Consider the following 15,816-nt stretch of genomic DNA (forward strand, 5'->3'; position numbering starts at 1 on the left):
CCCGCACCCCGAACGGGGCCTGCCCCCCCTCCGGCTTTGCCCGGGGGCAGCGCAGGAGCGCTAGGGGGGAGACGGCCCACCCGCGGGCACGGCTCGCGTGGGCGAGGGCCGGCAGCCCGGGGTGCGCAGGGGGGGCGGCTGCTCTGCGCTGCTCTGCGGCGGTGTGTCCCGGCCGGCCTCCCCCTGCCCGGTTTGTCTGGGTTCTCCAAACAGCCGGGAGATGCACCGGGGGGACAGAGGGACCGTGCCAAAGCTGAGGGGTGCGGGTGAGGATGCTGTTCTGGGCGCAGGTGGTGCCCGAAGCCGCAGGCTTTGTGGGAAACCATAGGGTGGGTGTCACTGGTAGCAGAGATAGGTGCGAAAGAGTCGTTTGCTTTTCCCACACGCATGCTTTCACCCATTTCACCCACTGAGACACCTTCTTGTTTGTCCTGCCTGTACAGGCGAAGGGAAAGGCCAGGCGGTCACTACAGTTGGCTTACAAGTCGCTTGGTCTAGCTGCTTCTCACTGTCCTGTGTGGCAAATAGAGACCCCAAAGCCCAGCGTGGCTGCTGGGGCTCACACAAGAGCAGCCAGGACACGGAAATCAAAGCTGAAAAGAGAAACTCAAACAAAGGCCCAGCTCTCTGCCCGTGGGTGATTGACCAGCCTGCGTTTCAGTGCTCTCCTTCCAACATCAAAACTATCCAGCTGTGTTCCTCATAGATCTCATGAAGTCTGTGTAGACTTCACAGTTACTTTCCAGTATCCCAAGCAGCAGGCTTTCCTAAGAAGACAGCCTAGATAGCTCTGAACATAGATGACACTCCAAAATCACTTTCACTTGTTGCTTTTATTGCTTGATGTGCCTCTTCACCTCTGCAGGGTGCTCGTCTTTCCAGTTCAGCCCGGCAGGAGGGGAAGGATCTCTCCATGCCACACACCTGCAAGGGAGCTCACCTTGAAGAACCTGATGGTGGGTACGGGACCGAGTTTGCACAAACCACATACAAAGCGCCAAAGACTTCCCCAACCCGCGCTGCAGCTGCCGCTTGAAGGTTTGCGTCACTCCCCCAGCCCCGGCTGCCAGGCCTTAAACCGCAGCCTTGCTGCAGGTGAACTACTCATGAAGAGTGTCCCCAGCTAGGCAGGAAGAAAGGTTTTGGGGTGTGAGGGCAGCAGGAGGCACGCAGGGGAATTCTCTGTTGGCATCAGTAAGTTCCAGTCACAAGTTTTCCTCCCACGTTCAGGATCTGTTCCAGTGTCTCCAGTTGTGTCCCTGACGCTGCCTGGATGCGAGACTACAATCGCTAAGGGAAAGGAGCTTCTCCCACATCTTATCAGCAGGGCAGGAATCTGGGCCGTATAATCATATCGTTCCCTTCACACCCTCGTGGTGGCTGCATCCCAGGTCCTTGTACATCTGCAGCTGATGTTCCTGACCCCTACCCAGAATTTCTACTATTTCAGCTTTCTATACACAACTACTACTAGGTTACCCATCAAATACCTTCCAAAATGCTTTTGCCATTTTCTCTAGTAACATGCTAGATGTTGCTAGAGATGCCGCAGCATCATGGAATGGTTCCTTACTTTTCCATGGATAAAATCAGATACTGGGGAGAAAACTACTTGCATCAAATCAGCACAAATCTGTGCAGTGATGCACAAAGATTTCACTTTTCTGTGAACTAGTTGCTGCTTGGCTTTGCAGCAAGTGGCAGTCACCCCTTGGTTATCTTGCAGTGTCCCATTCCTGCTGGGGCATGGGTGTGGACCCTGCTTCCAGGGCTAGCACAGGTCCAGGAGCAGTTCAGCCAAAGCACGGAGCCTGAGCCAATAAGCCCTGGACAAGTTCTGCAGGGAAGCAACTCAAGATCCACCACTTGGGACATTACAGTCCAGTCCACTGAAGCTGTCTATACCTCCAGCTACCAAGCAGCCCCTGACGGTGACCCTTCTCTGCTGATGATGTGAGCTTAACTGGAGCTAGTGGTCTCACAGCTTCCCCAAGGTGAGCCTTGAACTTTCTTGAGCTGGCTAGTGCTCTCCCTAGGGCTGTGTGGCAGTGACCTGCTGCAGCTGAGCTGTGGAGACCAGGCGCTCCCCATTAAAGTCAGCTACGCCAGCCAGGCGGCTGGCTTCAGCCACCACCTGCAGGTCCAGGTCCAGACCCTCCAGCTACACCACTACACTATACCACACTCCAATTACACCTCTCCTTGCCAGCTCTCTTCTGGCTGGGTGTGCCTCCATTAACCCTTTGGACAATTTGACTGTAAGGTCTGAAAGATGAATTGGCCACTGTGCCCCGTTATTTGCCTTCAGTCACTCATTCGGCAAGGCTTGGGATCTGTTTCATGCTGTCTTCCTTTCTACCTGGTCATGCGAGTTTGGGACTTTCATTGTTTTCAGAGGCTTTAAATACAGAGAGATATACATACACACATGCACATGTATATATATAACATCTATATCCTATACATACACACGTGCACATATATAGATAAAACATCTATATCGTATACATACACACGTGCACATGCATATATATAACATCGATATTGGCAGGTAGTGGTAGAGGGAGTAAAAACATTTAAATATAATATGAGGCCGCCGATCTCGATGTTCTGATTTGCTTTTGAGGATTTTAAACCCGAAACTAATTCTGGTCTCTCCAGTCCTGAAGATGTGTCGTTGAAAATGGTTAAAATTGCAGGGGAAAACTGAAGAGGAAGGGGTCTCTGTTCCCACTAGAGGTCAGTGTCAGCACACGCTGCTCCAAGGCACCCAGCACTACTCCAAACAACCTCTCCTGCAAGAAACTGGGGCTCCCCCGCCACCCTGCGCTGCCGGGAGCATCAGGGCAGAGCCTGGACATGGGAAGGACTCCGCAGGCGACCTGTGACTCCCGCTGCTATCCCTGGTAATGTCCTGTCCCCACGTACAGCCCTCTGATTTCCTAAGTGAAAATGATTTCCCAAGTCTCTGCACCTGATTTCTGAACCCAGGCTCTGCCCACCTCAGTTGCAGCCTGGCCAGGCACCAGTGTCTTCTCCGCTGTTACTCAAGTTAACTGGGTGACGTAACTGAGATGTGACTGAGAGATGGAGAAAGGGAGTTTATGTCCGGTCTATGTCTGGTCTGAGGAAAAATAACAGTACTTCATTTCCTCGCTGTGGTTCTCTGCCATGTTTAAGCAATATAGGTTACCTGAAATTGTTTTAAGCAGTTATTGCCACAGTAATTCATACCAGGCAATGTGACTGGTGCTACATTCCCCCCATGCAGACTGCACAGCTTTGGTCCCGTGTGAGCACAGGGTTGCCCCATTCCCTGAGGATGCTGCCTTTTTCCCCTGTCCCCAGCATCAGAAGTGCTAAGCCCATCAGAAAGGTGCTAGATCCCCATCTGAGGAAGCTTCCACTGCATTTTCCAGACTAGAGATGTCTCTGGGTGCCCCAGCAGCAACCCAGACCTCTGCCTGCGGCTCCAGCTCCAGCTCGGGGAGCTCAGCCCAGAAGCCACACGTGCCAGGCTCTTGATTGGGAGCAGAGGCCCTGGGGGAGCAAGGAAAGCTGCAGGAAAAACAAGAGGCTCTCTCCTCAGACTGCTGTTGCATGTATCTGACAGCGAATCAGCTCTGTAGTGCACCAAACTGGGTCACTTCACTTTCTGGCCTAACAGAGTAAAGCACGAACGTGGCTTTTAAAGATTCAATGCCCAGAAGCGAGGCCAAGCTTTCTAACAGACGAGTGCAGAACAGGTTCTCCTCAGGTACCCATTCGCTGGGGTAATTGGCCCAAAAATACCGGCTGCCCTCGTCTGCTAAGTCTGGCTTAAATCACAGGGTCACTTTGAATCTCTCCAAGGATGCTGCTCTGGGCACCTGATTGCTTTGCAGTAAGGGACTATTTCCAGTTGGACTTTTCGTCCTTGCAGTCTGCGTTGGATGCCTCTCTCCTGCTGCTGTGTGTCCCATAACATTACGAGACCATTGCATGAATATGGTGACACAACCTGGAGCAGATCGGGTTTGTCTACATGTGGCAGGTGGTCAGCAAGTTGCCCGGCTAATGCCCTCCCTGAGAAGGACACACGATTCCTACTGCTGCCCAGAGTCCCGTGGTGGACAGAGCAGTTTCTGGCTCTTGTTCACTGTGTGTACATGTGTGTATGATGTGTAGGAAGTCAGACAAGGAGGATTAATTAATTCACACCTAAATCACACTGCTCTTGGCCACAGCATTCACTTCCACAAGCAGAATGGGGTCAATATAAAGATACACTAAAAATCCTTGAGCTTACAAAGTGAATGAATACACACACACACACACCCCCCCACACACACACCAAATATTTTAACAAAATTTTGATCTAAATGAGATCCTCCTTGTGTAACTCCTGGCAGCTTAGTGGCTGCAGTACCAATGCTCCCTGCTTGCATCTGGGCAAATGCACCGCTGATAAGGCCTCAGTATGTATTTATTTATGTGTGTATTTGTGTGTGCAGCTGTGTGTGCTCAGAGCTCTCCCAAAGGAGATGGCAGATGTGGTTATGAATGGGGAGGGGATGGCAGATGGTCTTGGAGAACTGATAATAAAACCATGCTTAAATAGATGGTGAAACTGTGCCCTAGGTGAGAAATCTTGTCACCTGGGGCTCCCTTTATAGCTAGTGGAGAGACAGACTCACTTCCAGAGGGTGGCTCTCATAACCTCTGTCTGGCCACACTGCTTTAAAGAAGAGTGCCCCTCCCTCCCCACAGAATAGCTGTGGAAGGCAGTGCTCCATCACCGGGCCATCATTTATTCATGACTCTCTAAGCACAGTTTATCTGGCAAGGACTATCCAAGATGGAACAAAAACCTCAACTCACCCAACCATCCCTCAGCTCATCTTGCCAGAGAATGCAGGATGGATGCTGCCAATGCTGCACCCTGGGCTTTGGCATCACCACGCTGGACCTGATGGCCGTTGGAAAGGTGGATGGGTTAAATTTCATTTTTGAGTTGCTTCTGCTTGAGTTGCTTCCTGCTTCACCTCAGCCTCTCACTGCAGCCCTGCAGCCCCCCACCAGCCCAATTCTTGCCTCCTAACAGTGCTCTGAGTGGCTACCTTGCTGGTCCATAGCAAGCTGCACAGTGCTGCCAGAGGTACTACTCATGCAAGCTGGGCTCTGCTCTCAGGAGTGTTAAACATCCCAGCTGCCAGACTGAATTAGAGCTTGTGTCTCTCTGTGCTTGCATCAGGGTGATTTGGGAACAGGGTGGTGGAGCCACACTACTGTAAGCAAGTGAGTAGCCCAGGCAGGGGTTGGGAGAGAGGGGTGAGCAGGATGGCTGGCTCAGGGCAGCGGGGAGGGGTGCGTGAGCAAGCTGTTTGAAATATTCAAGTGCTGAGCAAGAGTACAGGGCATGCAGAGGGCAGGTGGTCATCCTTTGGGGCAGAGGAGTCCCGGTGCCATGAATAAGTGATGAACAAGACCGTGTTGCCCAGGTAACGGGTGCTCCTGGCACACCAAAGGTGGGATTGCAGCCATTCCCCTTGGAATTTCCATGGACCTTGCCACTAGCCCTGGCTGGTGCGATGGCCCCTAAGTAACGCAGCCAGTGTTGCAGTGGGCTTTTAGCCCCTTTCCTAGAAAAGACTCATCTCCCCCACCTGCCCAGGTCCATGTGGAGAGCTGGGTGGAAAAGGGATGCTTTCTTGGACCAGCATGTGTCAGCTTCAGCTGCTCAGCACTGGGAAGGCATATTGGAACAGAAACCTGTTTTCTGCTTTCAAGGAGGTGACTCCCAGGATGATAACTAGGCATAGGCTAAATTCTTTGAGCCATTAGTTTCCATGGTTTGTTCCTTTCAGAGGTGATGGGCCCAAAATCTCAGGCAGATCAAAACATTTGCCAGGGCAGGATTTAGCTCAGTTTCCAGGCACTTGGGGTGGTCGCCACTGCTCCAGAGCTGTATCAGACCAAATGTCCTGAGGACTCTCAAACAGCACCTGGGCAGCTCTGAATCTGCTTTTTATTTCTAGGGGGGATGTGAGGGAGTGCCCTGGGTATCCTGCTGGGCTGCTGCAGAGAGGAAAGTCATTTAACATGAGCCAGAACCTCTGCGAAGCCTCACAAATAATTGTGGTGATGAAGAAATAGTCTCATGGGTCTTGCTGGAATATAGGCAAACTGCACACAGGCAGCCTGTTGGGAAGGGAAGAATCAGAGCAGGGATCAAAGAGCTTGCAATGACAGCAGTTCTAATCTGTGAAATGCACCCCAGGGCAGGAGCTACAAACCCACCTACTTCACAAGGTTTAAGACTGTGCATTTGTGCACTGATGGCATCTTGCCCATGGAGATGCGGACCCCTGTCTAGTGATGCTGAACAGAAACTAGTTCCCCAGTCACAAATTAGTGACCCCTATGGGTTTCCTTCCCACAATAAAAAAGGGGTACACACCTGGATCTCCTCCCAGCAGACGTGAAGTCTGAGCGTAGTAGAGGAAAATGTAACTAATGACACAGATTTCCTTGAGGACAATGATTGCAGAGGTAGATGGCACCTGCGTAGTCAATACCACTGCTGGGCAATGGCAAAGCAATGCTGTTTCTGGAGCAAGAGGCACATTCTTTCACCCACATTCCCCTTGTTGCATTAATAAGGAGTAATTCAACTGGAGCAATGGATTCTGGAAGGCTCAGGCAGCCAGTACAAAATGTCCTTGAAATTTCTAAATGTAATAGGCATTAGCTTCTGAGCTTAGAAAATCCTGCATCCTAACATGAGGGGATTCTCTGCAACACATCTTCTTAAGAAAAAAAAAAAAAGCAGCAGACTGCTAGGAATCATCGACTGCTTCAGAACAAAAGGCTAAGTTTTGATCATGCTTAGCCTATTGAGCAAAATAAAGCTAAACCCAATGTTGGGTGTGTATATATATATATACACACACACACACACACACTGCTGCAAAATCCAGTTTTATATTCAGGCTACAAATACCAGCACAAGAATAGATGTCTATGGTCAACTAGTTCAAAATGCAGCCTCTGTCAAATTTTTTCCAGCAATTAAATGCAAATTTACTACATGGGTAACAACTAAACACATACTTAACCAGGAGTGAAAAGGCTATTTTCTACAACCATCAGAAGCAGAAGTGTGAGATGCTTTTTTTCTGGCTTGATGCATTATGGAAAGTGAATGAATACTGCTAATATGATGTAGTGCTTTATGTCTGCTTGGAATAGATACAAAAGTCTCTGCAGGGCAGCAGATACAGGGTATCTGGAGAACAAACCTATTGACATCCCAGTAAGGACACTACCTATACTTCAGTTGCCGTATTTCTTAAAAGCCTCCCTGCTTCTGAAAATGGTTGAAACCATTTTGTCACATCAGAAATGCCCCTGTACCACAAATGTCCTGCTCTCCAGCATGATCTTCCAGTAAAGCATCCTGAAACCTACAGGAAAAACCGGGGGGGGGGGGGGGGGGGGGGAGGCAAGAGGGGATTCTCACATATTAAAGCAAAGACACTTTTGTCTTTTGCTCTCAAGGAAGGAGGGTTGAGTGTTCAAGGCAGTGTGTTATAATTAGGATTGCTGGGATCTCCCTCTGATGGTGACACAGAACAGTCTTGGATGTTAGCTGTCTTTCTTCAGTTTGCAAAAGTCCTATGCATCATATAGCCTTATTTCTCACAGTCTTCAGAGGGGGGGAGGTGGGGGCTGTGCTCTTTGTAATACGTTATCAGCCATGGCCTCCCTCAGGTTCCTATCTGAGGATTGAAACCTGCCACATACCTGTTTCCCACAGAAAATGGCTGAGAACATGCACAACTTCAGTTTGGATGGAGCAGGGCACAGGACTTCTTTGTGACACCTCAGCTCAGAAATAGCATAGTTGGTGATGTGCTTGGCAGTATCATCTCCAAGATGCAGAAAACACGCTGCCAGGACCAGTATCAAAGATGCCTGATAGAAACCGCCCTGCTTCTGCCTCACCAGGAGCCACTGAATCCACTGGCAGAGGCTAAATTGCAGAGCAATGTGTGGGTGGCTCCACAGGGGTGGCAGCAGCCCACTTCCCAAGGGTTAGTCCCAGCAGATAACAAGCCCAAAATGAGCCCATCGAAGTAAGCTGTCCCTTGAGTCTGTGCGTGTGTTGTGGAACTCCACAGAATGCATGCAGCATCTACAAGTCCAAAGTCACCACGAATTCAAAAGTGAACAGACAAATTCCCTAGAGAAAAAGCCATCATGGGCTCTTAAATGCAACGATGTAAAGTTGTTTCATCTTTTTTCCTCCTCCACCCTTCTGCTTTTCTCTTTTTGGGTGACATTCCTGTAATCCTTTGAGGGAAAACCAGAGCTGCTCCTGGAGGGTGATCATCCCACAAATGCCTTTTGGTCTAGCTGAGGTCACTTCCTCCAGGAGTCCCTAGTGCTATAAAAAGCAGAATTGCGTATACATATGCAAATTGTTTGCAACTGTCTATTAGTGTGCAAGCAGTGTTGCTACAGAAATTGTGGCAGCTGTGAGCTTGTGCCTCTTTGCTCTGCCATGGTACACATTCACATTGGTGAGCTCTCCTTGGAGGCATCACACGAGGATGGGTTTGAAACCCTCGAGAGCCAAAGTCTGCTTAGGGGATTGGGCAGGGGGTGTCTGAGCGGTAGGCCATGAAATTCAGAGCAGGCTGCTCCTGCTTGCTGCTGTTCCCATGGAAACAGGGGAAGGCGAGAGGAAACGCATCCCCAGCCTCTTTTGAAGACTAGCTCCTTCAGCATCACCCCCGGCTGTCACACCTATTCCCATAAGAAGCAGTGGCTGGCAGTTCCCCTCGGATGTGTCTCCTTGAGTGAGACCATCAGGCCTACGGACTGTTCCTTCCCCATCCCGGGCAATAGAGTGGCCACTCATCCCAGCGCCAAGACTGAGCCCCAGAGCTCAGAAAAAGGGAACCAGTTCCCAGCAAATCCTGCAGCTTATGCTTTTCCCCAGTTGGGATCTGGGGAACAACCTGCAGAGACATCTGATTTCCCAAGACTGTCAAGGAAGCTGGGCTCTACTTGCAATATCTGGACCTAGATGAGTCTGGATCATTCCTGGGCTCTGTGTGCGTCCCCTGAGGATGCTACTGTGAGTTTAGACTGAGGGTCTGAAGAGACTCTCACTCATCCCTGCAATGAGACAGGGTAGGCCTGTGGGTGAAATACACTGCAGTCAGCTCCGTGACAGCCAGTGAGCATCCTTAGGTCCAGTGGAGATCATAGCAGTGAAGACACTGCCTGACCTAAGGTTTTCCCCTGAGTGCCAGCGTTAGTGCTGATGGTCAGCCTTACCCTCCAGACCAGCCGGGGCTGCCCGTGGATTAGAAAAACAGCTGGAGCTCAGGCAAAGTGCTCCTGGTCCTCTGAGCTCTCCCACTTCATCCCAAGGGAAGGAAAACCCACGGGGAACCCTCACCTCCCTACCAACAGCCTGGCTGGGGCTGAAGCCTGCCCGGCTGCCCCGGCCAGCCTGACGCCCCCTCGGCGGGGCTGGGAACGGGAGCCCCTCCCTGGCAGCGCCCGGAGGGCAGCTCGGCTGCCGGCTGGGCTCCCCAGGGGCGGCCGCGCAGGGCTCCCTGCCTGCCTGCTTGCCTCCCTCCTCGCCTGCCTGCCTCCCTCCCTGCCTCCCTCTTTGCCTGCCTCCCTGCCTGCATCCCTGCCTCCCTGCCGCCGGCGCCTCAAGGTCACCCACTGCCCCGCTCGGGAGGGCGTGGATCCAGCCGCGCCCCCATCCCCATCCCTATCCCCATCCCGTCCCCTCCTGCCCCTATCCCGGTCCCCGTCCCCATCCCCATCCCCCCGCCATCCCCATCTCCATCCCATCGCCATCCCATCCTGTCTTCATCCCCATCCCATCCCCATCCCGTCCCCCCCGCCTCCGCCGCGGCCCTCCCACCGCGGCTCTGCCCGCCCTCCGCCGCGCCGGGCGCGGGAGCGGCGCTGCGCTGCGGCGGGGCCGGGGGCCGCCGTGCCGCGGCTGCGGGCCATGCCGCCGCGCCGCCCGCCCGCCGCGCCGCCCCGCCGCCCGCCCGGCGACCGGCGAGGCAGCGCCCGGCGGCGGGCGGGATAATGCGGCTGCCCAGCCCGCAGGCACCGCCAGCGGGGCGCCCCCGCCGCCATGTCCCCCCCGGCCTCGGCGGCCGCCGCCAGCGAGGGAGGCAGCAGCACGCCGGTGCCTCCGGAGGAGGAGGCGGAGGGGGCCCGAGAGGAGGTGAGGAGAGAGCGGCCGCCCCCCCCGGCCCGGGGCTGCCCCCAACCACCCTCCCTCCCCGCCCGCTTTGCATGGCGCGTTCATTGACCGCCCCGCCGCTGGCCGGGCCGGGCTTTGCCCGCACAGGTACGGACCCCCTCGCCGGGAGCCCCTCTCCCCTCCTCCGGCCGCGGGGCCGCGGTGCGGGCCGGCGAGGGGGGGGGCGAGGAAACCCGCCCGTCGGTGCCCGCCGCCGGCAGGCTGCCCGCCCGGCCGCCCCGGCCCCGCTTCTCTGTCGCCCGCCCGTGCCCGCGGGGCTGGAAGGGGCGCAGCGGGCAGCGCCGTCCGGAGGTGGGGCGGGGGGCGGCTGGGTGCAGGGGCAGCGGGGAGAGCACGGGAGGGGAGCGCGGGGCGCTGCATGGGCTTGCTGCAGTGGGAAGGGGTTGTTACGCCTGGGAGGAATGGGTATGGAGGGCCCCCTTGCTGCGCTCCGGCTTAGGGGGGTGCCAGGGGGTAGCACGGCTGCCCGGCTCACCGCGAAGGAAGACGCGGTGGGCAGCGGGGGAGAGGGCTCGGGGACGTGGCGAAGCCTGGTGGCTGCTCCCAGCTGCAGGTTGGCTGGGGCGAGCAGAAGGCGCAGGCTGGGGCAGGCCAGGTACCGGCACAGCCTTGCCTCCAGGTATGCTGCAGTCCCCCCGCAGCTGATGAGTTCTCTGGACTCCAGGCAGCGGATGCCAAAGCAGGTCAGAAGCAGGGTGCTCAGTGCGTAGGGAGCGGTGCGGGGAGGCAGGCGCGGGAGCCCCTTTGTCTGCCTCCACAGATCCTGCTTGCAGCTTGGGCTTCCCAAGGGGGGGGAGAAACCAACTGCGCTGACTAGCAAGACCCACCTTATGCCATGGGGCTGGTGGTCCATGCAGGGCAGCTAGGCACCATAGGAAGGGCAGCGTTCTCCTGGTGTGGTGGGTTGTCCTCGCCGGTGAGACCACAGCTCAAAGGGCAGCTTGGGGGGGATGCTCAGAAGCTGGTGCATCACTCGTCCTCCGCTGTTGAGGAGATGCAGTTAGCAAGTGCTGCATAATCCTGGTATTCTCTGCCTCCTTGGCTTAGGAAGAGCATGCATGCCCGTGCACAGTTATTATATATAAGCAGACTTATATTTAGATATAAATAATTGCAGGAGAGGAATGCTGAAGTTCAAGGACTGGGAAGCTGTACAAATACCATATACTCTGCTCTGCGGCTGTTCCTCTCTTCCTGCTTCCATTCAACAACCCGTGGCACCCCGGGCCCAGGCTCTCCAAACGGATCCTGGCCTGGGTAGCTAAACCATAAGGTGTCTTTTTAGCATGAGGACATGCTTGTGCCATGCTTGGGACATGGTGTCTTGCCCCTAGTGCCCTGGAAGTGCTGGTGCTACATTCAAGAGGGCACCACAGCTTTTGAGAGGTGCCAGAGCAAGAGCCAGTTTGGATAAAAGGAGTGTAACAGGGGCACTGCCCGGGTGAATTTCCCTTGCCTCTCTCGCAGGGATTACAAGTGGATCATATGGCCTTTGATTGCTCTGTGGTGGCTGCCAACTAGGGTGTCAGTATAATCTTACCCTGTGGGAGCAGGCAGAAGAGCTGCAGTCCATGACCTGCACCGTGGAGGCTAAGGGCACGCTTCCTGCGGCCAGAAGCTATCACAGACTTGCGTGAAGCAGCTGGTGGAGGAAAGGAAAGCTGCAGCCTTTCCTGACAGTGCCATGGTGTCTCATCTGATGCAATGAGGAGAGACCTTAGTGGCGGGCTTGGATTCATGGACTGACCTAGGGCAATCCTCTTGTCTTCAGAAATACCAGGAGGGGAGGGTGTTGCTCCCCTATAGTGCCTGTGTAAGGCCACACTGGCAGTGTGATGTCCTTATTTCTGTCAGAACCAACTGCTGGTACCAGCATTGCTGAGTGTCATGGGAGTGTGGCTGAATCCCACCTGTCCTGGGAATGTGGCTGAATCCCACCTGTCCATTGGCCAGGGCCGGCAGGGAGCCAGAGGAGATGTCCGGGGACTGGAAAATGTGGCGCATGCTTTGTCCTGTTTGAAGGTGCTTCATCTTGACATATCTCAGATCACTGTGTCTAGGAGCCAGGCTGGGCTTCAGGTGCTGCTCAGCTTGTCCCAGCAAGGCAAGCAGCAAGAGCTACTGGCCAGAGCTGGCTGAGCCCTTCTTCCCTGTTGACATCACATACATACACCTCCACTTAATGGTGGTGAGCTGAATCTCACTCAGCAATGCATTTCCACCTTGGAGGGTAGGAAATGCCAGGGGACAAGCTCTTCAGCCTGGGAACAAACAAAAAAATGTCCTTGTCCTGTTGCTCGGGTGGGATCGGATGGAAGGAACCAGTCCTCCTCCAAGTTGGTGTGTAAAATGGAGACCTTGGTACCATTGCAGGAGCTGGCTGCTGGCAGGGTTCCCTGGCTCCTAGACGCTCAGCCTTCCCCTTTCCTCTGCGGTTGGCAACACTGACAGCCTGGGGCTGAGCCAGCTCTTCTAGGCAGGTAGTTCCTGAATCTGGGCTGTAGGCATGTGGGATGTGATGGGGTTGTTTGCTGGGACCATCTTGGCCAGGAGTTGCCAGTGTCTGCCCAGGGCCTTGGAAGATGGTGCAAATTCCTCAAAATGACTAGATCCTTCCCACCTGCCTTGTTCTGGGGATTTGAGGTCAAAGGGAACAGGGCTTATTCATTTGTTGCATGATGTAAACAAATTGGCAGGGCCATGGAAACTGATGCTCGGGAGTCCCACTGGAGTCCCCTGCAGGCTGCTGCCATAACCTGGCACTCAGGAGTTACCTGTGCCTTCAGGCTGCTGCTCTATGGCTTTTTTGAATCGTTTTTTCAGCCCGTAGAGGGCTGTCTCTAGGACAACTAACCCTGTGAACTCCGGGGCATCTTGTAAAGTGTGGGCTTAGCATTCTGAGGGTGAATCGGAGATTTCAGGCAGGTCTCTGCAGGGAGAGGCAGGTGAGAAGTGCAGGAGCTGAGGACACAGGAACACTTGTTAAACAGGGGGATGGAAGATGGTGCCAGGGACAGGTTGTTTCAGAGAGGAGCTTGAAGAGCTTGAAGGATTTCTGGAGTTGTTTAGTGTTCAGAGTTGCAGGGTCAAGGTTGTAGGAGTGATGACGGTATTTTGGCCGATGTGCTTGGCCACTGGGGTGCTGGGCAGGTTTGTCCCCTTGAGGCTTTTTTGAGAAGAGGATTCCCCAACTCTCCGGGGAGTTTAGTGCAAGCAGTGATGGGGTCCCCCTCTTCTACTGCCTCTGCCCTGTGCATTGCAGGCATCTCCATTTCCTTCACTGCTGCTCATAAGTCATCCTCTCCATCCCTTCCTGTGCATCTCAGAGCAGCAGCTACAGGTGCAGGACTTCATCTCCTTTCACTTCAGGGGCAATGTCAGAGGCAAACACTATGTGTGAGGGAGGGGAGGCTGTAGCAGCAGTCTACACCTTGCCTTTCCCCATGTGTGTTACAGTTAGCACCTAGGTGCCTGGTAAGAGTTGTCCCATGTGTTCTACATGGTAAACTGAAGCACAGAGCGGGGAGTTGACTGGGATCCCACAAAAAGGATGGCCAAGCCACGGCTGGACCAGTTCTGCCTTCTAGCACTGCAGAGATGTTTAGGTGTATCTGCGATAGTGAATTTGCTTACCCCTCTCCAGTGCTCAAGCCTGAGCAATGAGGGAAGCTCCCAGTGATGGAGGGAAGCCCTGTCTGCAGTGAAGTAGGGCAAGCCTTTCGCCTGCTTCCATCAAACTGCAGCGGGCAGATGATGACGGCATTTGTATCAGAGCCTGCTGTCCTCCTAGTGGCACTGTTCTGGGACAGAAAGGATTCCGCTTTCCCCAGCTTTTTCATCTGCATCTTTGCTGTGCTGGACTTCTCCAAGGCTGATTAAGAGCTCCAGGAGGCAACCTTATTTAGCTGCTTCTGTGGGGGGAAGCCGCGGAGCTGGTTGTTTGCTCCTGTGAGTCCTTTGCAGCCCGGGAGAGGAGCAGGGATGCTGCAGTTCCTACTGGGATTAGACTCTGCAGCTGGCTCCTCCTCCGTCTTTGCTGTGGTTGTATCCCGTCATTGGCACTTGATCAGCTTTCAGAAACCCCACCAGCGTGGGCTGATGTGTGTTTTGCCTCAAAGACCTAGGACAAAACTGGGTTGTAAACAGTTTAGAGCAGGGGTTAGTGTGACCCTGTTAAAGCTCTGCAGTATCTAAATACTGCGTAGTCCTAGGAGGAGACTAATGTGTGGACTAGAGCCCTGCTAACACAGTTTCTGGAACCAAGCCTGAGCTGCATCGTGCTCCCTGCCGCCCTGCCCTGGGTGGGTAACCGCAGCAGGGCTCGCCTGCATCTCTGCAGGGCAACAGCCAGCATTGTCCTTCTGAGCAGGATGATGCAGGCAGTGCAGAATGTGAGGGGCCGGGGAGCAACCAGGAGGTGGAATTTGCTTTTCCGAGGTGGACCTGGCTGAAGATCTGTCTCACTGATGTCCCTTCCCCAACCTGGCAAACGAGCGAGCGGAATGCTTTGCTTTATTCTTTGTGCTCCATCTGCAGATCCGTTCCCCCAACGAGGTGCTGTTTCTGTGCAGGTCCTCTTGCCCCACAGACACCCCAGGGTCAGTGTGTGCCTTGCATCTCCTGAAGCCCCCATTCAGACCCTCCCCATGCTCCTCCTTTGGCCTAGCAGTCCCCTTAGAGCCTCACAGCTGGGGCTGCTGCCGCTGGGGAAGGTTTGCAGTGCAGAAGGCAGCTGTGGGAGAGGAGACCCTCAGTCCTCACTCCCTTTTCTCTTACCTGGGTTCATTCTTGCCCCGTGACTGTAAGGCTGCTGTGGTGGTGGGTCACACTGGGAAGACTGGGGTGCATATGCACCCGTGCCAGAGCTGCTGAGCAGAAGTGCTCCACACCTTTCCCTGTTGCCTGCAGGCCAGCACTGCCCCACCTGCCTTCCCTGGGCTCTGTCTCTGTCACCAGCTCTCACTCTCAGCCAGTGGCCCCAAAGAGGGGAGCTCAGCACTACTGATGCTCAGGATCCTCAGCAGGATGTGCCACTGATCCCCTTGCCACCAATAGTCCCTCTGGATGTGCCGCTTGCTCTGCTCATCACAGGCGGGCTGCTGGGGTGGCCAGGAAGGGAAGCTCCCTGCCTCTGGGAGAGAAACCTCAGTTGGAGATTTGGCCTGGATCCAGCCCTGCTAATTGCAGTGGCACAAGTCCCACTGTCATGGGGTGGGCCAGGCTTTGACAAGGTGTCGGGAGGAAGGTTTAGTCTGTGGGACTCTAGGGACCACACCAGGGCTGAGGGGCTCTTCAGGAGAGCAAGGGGGACTTCTCAGAGGAAAGAGGTGGCCCAGATCTGTCCCTAGACCTGCCAGTGCCTTGTGACATCTGGTTCTTGCTTTAACTTCCCTTTTCATGCAAGAATGAAAGTGCCCCCCTCCCCCTGACTTTCTAGCAGCATGAGCCCATTCAGCTCTTCGGGATCCCTGGATGAGAGACCTCTCCAGCCCAGTGCGCTGCGGAGCAGAGGAGGGATGGGGCCAGGCCTG

The 15,816-nt window shown here is 54.5% G+C and overlaps 1 protein-coding gene across 9 annotated transcripts in view; it reads left to right on the top strand.

Annotated features, from left to right (window-relative positions):
* Positions 1-74: 74 nt before the first annotated feature.
* TMEM151B (transmembrane protein 151B) overlaps positions 75-15,816 on the top strand; it is a 30,053-nt gene continuing 14,311 nt past the window's right edge. For 8 of the 9 annotated variants that reach the window (XR_013931326.1, XR_013931327.1, XR_013931328.1 and 5 more), the window contains exon 1: positions 75-10,246. Coding sequence is in view for 1 of the 9 variants with exons in the window: in XM_080407861.1 (XP_080263987.1) it covers positions 10,154-10,246 (93 nt within the window). In the remaining 8 variants the exon portion in view is untranslated. The other variant, XM_080407862.1, reaches the window with a different exon arrangement.

Source organism: Falco punctatus (assembly GCF_963210335.1).
Source record: "Falco punctatus genome assembly, chromosome: 12".
Taxonomy (NCBI): domain Eukaryota; kingdom Metazoa; phylum Chordata; class Aves; order Falconiformes; family Falconidae; genus Falco; species Falco punctatus.